The sequence below is a fragment of the Cucurbita maxima genome, unplaced genomic scaffold (genome assembly GCF_002738345.1).
Source record: "Cucurbita maxima cultivar Rimu unplaced genomic scaffold, Cmax_1.0 Cma_Scf00014, whole genome shotgun sequence".
Classification (NCBI taxonomy): domain Eukaryota; kingdom Viridiplantae; phylum Streptophyta; class Magnoliopsida; order Cucurbitales; family Cucurbitaceae; genus Cucurbita; species Cucurbita maxima.
Genome location: NW_019272030.1, coordinates 3,563,790 through 3,571,369, shown reverse-complemented (window position 1 = coordinate 3,571,369; position 7,580 = coordinate 3,563,790). Strand labels below are relative to the sequence as shown.

The 7,580-nt window shown below is 35.4% G+C and overlaps 2 protein-coding genes across 3 annotated transcripts in view; both read right to left on the bottom strand.

Moving 5' to 3' along the window:
* Positions 1-24: 24 nt before the first annotated feature.
* On the bottom strand, positions 25-3,694 carry LOC111489099 (monodehydroascorbate reductase 4, peroxisomal-like). Of its 2 annotated transcripts, XM_023137135.1 has the most exons (7): positions 3,457-3,693; positions 2,839-2,890; positions 2,374-2,454; positions 1,953-2,071; positions 1,472-1,691; positions 1,252-1,370; positions 25-910 (listed from the first exon to the last, which is right to left on the bottom strand). In XM_023137135.1, exons 1-7 carry the CDS (start codon positions 3,574-3,576, stop codon positions 176-178), a joined length of 1,446 nt encoding a protein of 481 aa, XP_022992903.1. In that variant the 5' UTR covers positions 3,577-3,693; the 3' UTR covers positions 25-175. The 2 variants fall into 2 exon arrangements, with proteins under 2 accessions (XP_022992903.1, XP_022992904.1); XM_023137136.1 differs by lacking the exon at positions 2,374-2,454 and having other exon boundaries at positions 3,457-3,694.
* Positions 3,695-6,847: 3,153 nt separating this feature from the next.
* Positions 6,848-7,580, bottom strand: part of LOC111489102 (myb-related protein 305-like) — a 3,376-nt gene continuing 2,643 nt past the window's right edge. The window contains exon 3 of the mRNA XM_023137138.1: positions 6,848-7,311. Coding sequence (XP_022992906.1) covers positions 6,951-7,311 — 361 coding nt within the window. The 3' untranslated portion in view covers positions 6,848-6,950. The remainder of the gene's footprint in view (positions 7,312-7,580) is intronic.

Below are 7,580 nucleotides of genomic sequence, written 5' to 3'. Positions count from 1 at the left end.
TTTTTTTTTTTTTTTTTTTTTATATATATATAGCTTTTTTGTAATTGAATATATGTTTGATAGCATTCAATATTTCCCACCGTTATGAATGATAACCAAGTACATAATTGGTACATCATCAAACCTCCCATGCTTGATGCTTTGCTAAACCACCCGGTACCATCGGCGACTCTTCTCACCATCGGCGACGTCTCCTCCCATACCAATATGCAAATGCAGCAATCGATCCAGCTAGGATAACCCCAGCGGTCGCATGCCATGGATACACTGGTTTTTCTAGAACAAGGGAAGGACCAGAATCACCAACATTGGTGATTTGTGATGGAGGAGGTGGTTTACGACTAACTGCCATGGCATAGCTCAGCCCTCGGCTTTCCAACTCGGCCAAATCCTCAATAGCAGGTTTCAGACTGGTGACCATGGCTATAGCTGCATACTCTTCTTTTGTTCCACCTTCAAGAAAAGATCCAACTAGGTGACCTTTGTTTACCCAATAAGCCCCGAACGTGTTCCCTGAGAAATCCCCGAAATGTACGACCTCCCCGACATTGTCCCCGTAAAACTGCCACGAGAGTGCGAATATTCTCGAGTAGAAAAATGGTACATAATCAAACTCTCCAGATTTTTCTGGCTCCATAATGGCAGCAACAGCATGTCTAGCACATTTTCTGGCAGAATCAACATGCTCGAGTCTCCGGGTCTCACCGAAAAGCTTGACTGGAAATGCTGCTACATCTCCAACTGCATAGACCGAACTATTACTCGACTGCATCTTTTCGTTTACCTTGATTCCACCCTTTTCCAAGGTCAGCTGGCCTTCAAACAGGCTCGTGTTTGGTCGGATTCCTATTCCGACAACAACCATGTCCACAAGGAGCCGTTTTCCATCTCTTAGGTTGACAGCAACAACCTGAAAATGGTTAGTTAATCAGTGTCTACAAGGAATTTGTTGAGGATTATTGGGAGTGAATCCCACCTTGGTTAATTTAGTGGAAGATCATGGGTTTATAAGTGTGGAATATTATCTCCATTGGTATGAGGCCTTTTGGGGAAGCACAAAGTAAAGTCACGAAAACTTATGCTCAAAGTGAAATATCATACCATTGTCGAGAGTCGTGATTCCTAACAGAATTTTGAGGAAAAACTTTGTGAAACAAACAATTTAATGGAGCTCTCTCTGCGGATCAGTTCCTCTTTCTCTCATCAAATTCATATTTTTTCACCCAATCACTAAAGTTGAGTCTGCAGTACCTTTCCGTCAGCGTCCATATCAAAAGATGACAAGGCAGTTCCTTTGACAAACTCCACTCCTTTAGATTTGTAATAATCTTCATAAAAGCTTGCAATCTTGGGGGTAAATAGACGAGGCACTATAAAGATGAAAAGTTCCTCAAGTTTACCAATTGTGCATGCACCAAGGATGGTTAATGACTTGAGCAATAAAAGAACGCAGAATAGCTAGGTTACTTACTGCACTGTGCTTCAGGGAAAACCATTGTTACATTAATTTTATTAATCACTAGAGATGCAGCACACTCCATTCCTATGTAGCCACCACCGATCACAACAGCATTACCCCCCGAACTAGAACGCATCACATCAACAAGCCTATTCGCATCGGTTAGGTCTCGTAGATAACATACATTTTCTGCATCCGATCCATTCACTCCAAATTCTTCTAGCTTCAAAGCCTACACCCGAAAGAAGGGAAAAAAAAAAAAGAAAAATACTCAACCCATCACGAGAACTCGAAGTCATTTAAACAGTGGCTACTTGTACATTTTGAAGCCAAGGACTACAATTCTAGACTACCATGAAACTTCAAGATCTATTAGATCAGTGAAATCTGTCTCACAATATGCAACAAGTTTGGACCATTTATACCCAGATGTTAGCTAAACAAAGAGAAAATATATGAAAATTGTGCTTTCTTTAAAAGATTGCTGCTATACCCGAGCACCTGTTGCGACGATGAGAATCTTGTAACTGATAGTCTCTCCAGCTGCTGTTAACAAGGTCCTACGCCTAACATCAGCTGATATTACTCGGGTCCCAAGAACTAATTCAATTCCTGAAGAGAAGACAGAATCATGGTTACTAGGCTTCACAACTTATACCTGCCTGAATCATGACTCATGAGATATACAAATTTGTATATGAAAAAGCAGAAATGATATCAGATGATCAAATTATCGCATGCTCCTGATTTCTGGCTATGTGCATTTGAGTATACAAAGGTATAAATTGATATGAAATGACTTAACTAGAGGCGAGCATAAGTAGAAAATGATTAGCATGATCAAATGGTCCATGAGCTTCCTACATCGACACGTTAGAATTGCAGACCAAACAAGGCAGATACGAATTACTTGCCATGTTCTTTGTACCATTTTGGAGTTAACCGTTCCTCATTGGCACCGACACATGTGTGGAATGCTGGAAGGCGTGCTGGAGCTGCACATTAGCATAGAATTCTACATTACATATGTGTCCTAAAAAAAAAACAATGGCAAAAGTTTCTGTCGGATGCTAATCAAGATGGCATACAAAAGTTAGCATCCTGCTAAATGATAAAAGCAACCATCCCATGCTCAAGGAAACGCCTGGTTTTCGATAATTCTCGGAGAAATGTATCGTTGAAGCGTTAGTTATCGTAAAATGATTTTTTTATTACAATAATTGAAGATACGAGGATTTAAACTTCTGACTTCAAAGAAAGGAGTACATGTCAACTACCTATAAGCTATGCTCACTATGGCTTCTGTTAGTTTTTCTATTTCCTTTCCTAATCTATTTATACATAAATAGCCATTGATGCGGCAAAGTAAAAAGTCCTACCTTCTGGAAGTAAATACCCTTTACTTAAAGCAGGTCTCTCATAAGGTGCTACCTATAAGAGATTCAAAGAAACTACGTATCATGAAAAATCAAAGATAATTCCCACTTTGCACATGAATAGCAAATGAAATAAAATAACAAAATAGTACTGATTTTATTATAAACACCAAGTTATCTTCTAGTTTACGTGTGTATAATCCAACTAAGAAGCTCCACGACAACAGGGAATGAGCAGTTCAGCAGAGAAATTCTGTGTCATATATGGTAATTAATGATATTCAAATCATAAGGAGAAAATTTCTATTTATAAAGAAAAGAACACCGGCAGAAGTAGGAGTGCCAAAAACAGATGGACCTGTTTGTTCAATATGCCTTGAAAATCCATTTCCAGTTGATGACAAATAGATACATACAAAACAGGTATAATAACGACGAGACTTAAGAAATCAGAGGTTCCCAAAAGAATGCCTGAATCGGGGAATTTGCTTGTGAAAAGTGGTATCCTATTTTGAACTAAACGTTGAATCATGTAAGTGCGTGGCGATGAAATGTGATAATCATTGCGAAGAAGAAGTAAAGTTAGGTAACGAATTGGGGAGATTGAAAGGATTTGCTCACCGATTCCTCGGAGATTATGCAGAGTTCACCATGAGAGACTCCTCTGTTGGAGAATTCAAGGGCGGCATAACCAGCAGCAACGCCTCCACCAAGAATCACATACACGAACGCCCTCCCCATCTTCCTCCTCTCTATCTCTTTCTCTCGCTATTGGTCTCCGGTGGTGCAGTCGATTCTGAGCATGAGACCTCCTTCCGAACCATTCCAAGAGATAAAGAAGAAGATAAAATTATATAATATTTTCTTGTGTGGACTTAATTTCATTTTCTTTAAATTCGGATTTTATTTCAATTTTATCAATGTTTTGTATGAAAAAAAAATAATAATTAATAATAATACATTTGGAATTTTTAATTAATATTATGGAGGCTAAAATCGTCATTTAACATTCTTTTAAATATTAATTCAGCGTACAAAAGACAAGTCAATTTCTAGCGATCCCTATATCGGCGACATGTGGCAGTTAAAGAAAGGACAAATTTACCATATTGTCCTCTAGAACAGTGCTGATACAATATCCGTTCTATCACCGCCACGTACTACATTTCCTTTTTCTTTTCTTTTTTTTTTTTTTTTTTTTTTTTTTTGTTTTTTTGCAAAGTGAATTGCCAAAATTTTGTGAAATATCATGGTTCATACAAAATATAATTTTAAAAAAAAATTTAATTGGATGAATTATACACGTCAACCTCACAAATTTGTTCAAATCGGGAAGTTGAATTATAGTTAAGAGATGTCGATTTAACCTACAAGAACTGCCCTAATCAATATGAGAAAATTCTATACGAAGACGACACAAAAATTCTTAGCGAGAAACTCGATCCATGTAAATTGGGCCTAAGCCTAATGATTTTGAATCCAAGGCCCAGCCCAAAGGAAGATTGGGCCATTTAAAACTAAACAAGGATTCAATTGGTAAGGTTACATAAGCAAACATAGCTCAAAATCTAGTGGCCATCATAAGCATTTTAAAAAACACAACATCATGCATGCATGGATGACACATACATACATACATACATACATATATATATACACACACACATACATACATGGCCGACCCCAACATGTGCTGAAATTGTCCAAATGTTCCACGTGCATATCATGTATTTCATGATTCTTATTTACAATTGTTTAGTGCCTCAAATAACATGTGCTTATATTATATATATAAATAAGGGAGAAGGACCTAATTGCAAAGAGATATGGGCGTTGGGGACAAAATGCAAAAAGTGGCTTTTACCTTTTGTCCTTTGTTTACCCTTTTCGAATGTGAAGTAATTTTAATTTTTTTAAGAAAGCTACCCTCACATTTTTATAATTTGCTTGCCAATCCCTAGGTTTTTGTTAATTCAAATGAGGCCCTTCACACATTTGCTTTTTAGTCCATATCTTGTTGCCTTTCTTACTTTTAATATTTTAATGAATTTATAGTAAAGAAGTGACATTTCAGGATGGGAATATATCATAATAATAATAATAATAATAATAATTGAGTACTTGTGTTTTGTATATGCCATTCTTTTTAATGTTTATCTCGTGGGCTAAATAAATATCAGCTTTTTTTTTCTTTTAATATCTTGTTAAAAAAAAAACGGCGGTGGAAAATAAACGGGTTGATTTAATAAGCTCAGATTTATTTATCTCATGTGCAAATTTATGCGGTCGATATGAATGTAACACGCTTATAAACTAGAATAAATAAATTTCTTAAACGAATGTAACGATAAAATTAATTTATTTAATTGAACTATTTATTTACCACCTATTTTGTCATAATTATGGTAGATATTTCTTTTAGGTATAATCAAATTTTCTATAATTTTGAATTTTTTAATCCAGTAATATATATAAAAGAAAAAAATCCAAAAATAAGAAAATTAATCAATTTTTTAATAATAAATAGTGGACTAAAATAGTAATACACAAAATCAAGGATTAAATTGCATTAAATTTGAAGCAACCAAAGTCAACAACTTTGTAACCAAAATTAAATTATATATATAATTAAATTAAATAAAAAGAGGCGCCATGCAATTAAGATAAATTAAATTTATGTCCACTCTTTATTATTGTTTTGTGTTTAAAGAATTTTTCCCGAAAATATATATATATATAATTCAAGAATAGATCACAAACTAATATTTTTATAGAATCAATTCCAGAAATATTAGAGTCATTCGACACGTGGCAACACAAGAATAGTGGAAACCTATATCAATATATCCAAAATACTAATAAATAAATATTTGTACATCCAAAGGAAATTCACCACACCTTTTTAAATGTTGTTGCCCAAAAAAGGGTTGAATTAAAAAATAATAATTTAATTATGTGTTAAAAAAATCCAAATAAATAAATAACCGAAGGTTGAAGGTTTGAATCCACACTAGTCCTCTCTTTATCAAGGTCGATATTTTTCGCTGGTTGGTCTGACTTTCTTTTAGATATATGTGGAAGGGTAGACAAGTTCAGAACCCTATCAAAGGACAAGGTGCTGATAGACAGGTTTGTAACCATGTCTAAGATCCACGTTACTTGTGTTGGTCGGGTTTAGATTAAACGAAAAAAATTTGGTTGGATTAGATTGAAGGGGGGTGTACTGTAATACCATAGACAGCTGCACCAGAACATTTTTGTTTAAGGCAATATTGGCCACATATTTCTTTCATTGAAAAAAAAGTGAAACTTTACAGAAACTAAACAATTTAATTTGCTCCTTTCTCTAGTTCACAATCTCAACACTTAATTAAAATTAATTAGTACTGAGTGTATTTATCAGTAATTAAATGTGATTAAAGTCATTTAAGTAAGGGAGTTGAAATTTGGTTTTTCTAATTTAAAAAATAAATGCAGCATTCTTTAGTATTCTTCAGACAATAGAGTTGCTATTTTCAAAATTTGCCATATTTTGAGAGAATAATTTCGAAATTACTCCTAATAAAAAGGAAAGAAAGCTACACATGAGATTAGGGTAATTTAAAAGCAGAAGCTACAAAATTCAAAGCATTACCCACAAACTGTGTTGATATAATAAGCCACATATAGAGTAGTACTTCATCACGTTGTTTACAAGAGAGAGAGAGAGAGCTGTCAAGCTTGTATAAAATAAAAGCATGTGACTAAATTCCTCAAAAGATGCCATTGCAATATCCCACCTACTTTCTTGCATATAAGCATTCTCGAAAACGACTGATCAAGATCAACCCAAGCGTTGTTCCGAGACTCTTTGTATGTGCTCTTTCTCTCTCTCTCTCTCGAAGGAAAGTACCGTTTATCGTTTGTTTGTTGCAATAACTCATTTTGGTGGCTTCTAAATAATAAGGATGTATTGACACTGTCACGAGAGAAAAAAATATCGATCTATCATGTTTCTTAGAGCGTTCGACGAAAAATCCAGAGATCATGTAATAATATATAAAAGGAAATTTTTATTTATGGTTCAACTATACATAATTTAAACCCAGCAGTTGTTGTTCCTCCCAGCAAGCATTTCAATCAAGTAATTGCATGGACCAAAGATCCTCCATGCTCCAGTAGTCGTCATTCGCCCCATCCCCACGAGGCCAAGTCGTCTGCTGAAAGGCCATAGCCTCTGTATCTCCTTCATATGGTGGGAAATAGTCATGGCTGATCTCCATCGGCCCCACAACATTATTAAAGCTCGAAACTTGGCTGCACGGGCTGATGGCATGCTCGTCGTTCGTCTCTGAACAGCTACCTATCAACATCATCTGTTCATGAACTCTTTCGGCATCCCCCTGCTGCTTGATACGCTTTTGTATCCTTGTCCTCCAATAGTTCTTTATCTCGTTATCTGTTCTTCCGGGGAGTTGCCTTGCAATTTTTGACCACCTGCAATATTTTCAGTTTTTGAACAAAGAATTACAATTGTGAAGGTGAAAATTGAACCCTTCACCCATGGAGAGTGTTTTCATGTCTTTCACATTTAGCTTTACTCAAATCCGCAATCAATTACAGTATTATGAATGCATCGATGATATTTTCTTGAACTTAGCACGAAGTTTTTGATCCAGTTTCCCACTATTTCCCATATTCTACTCGTGTATATATTTCAGTACGTGTGTTCTTCAGATAAACCATAAAAAAAAAAAAAAAAAAAA

What these genes read in the sequence shown, in the direction of transcription:
- LOC111489099 (XM_023137135.1), bottom strand. Translation starts at nt 3,576, where the DNA reads ATGGGGAGGGCGTTCGTGTATGTGATTCTTGGTGGAGGCGTTGCTGCT. An exon ending in AGGGTATTTACTTCCAGAAG is followed by an intron (nt 2,455 to 2,838) that starts GTAGGACTTTTT and finishes GCTAATGTGCAG; the next exon opens with CTCCAGCACGCCTTCCAGCA. An exon ending in TCGTCGCAACAGGTGCTCGG is followed by an intron (nt 1,692 to 1,952) that starts GTATAGCAGCAA and finishes TTTCGGGTGTAG; the next exon opens with GCTTTGAAGCTAGAAGAATT.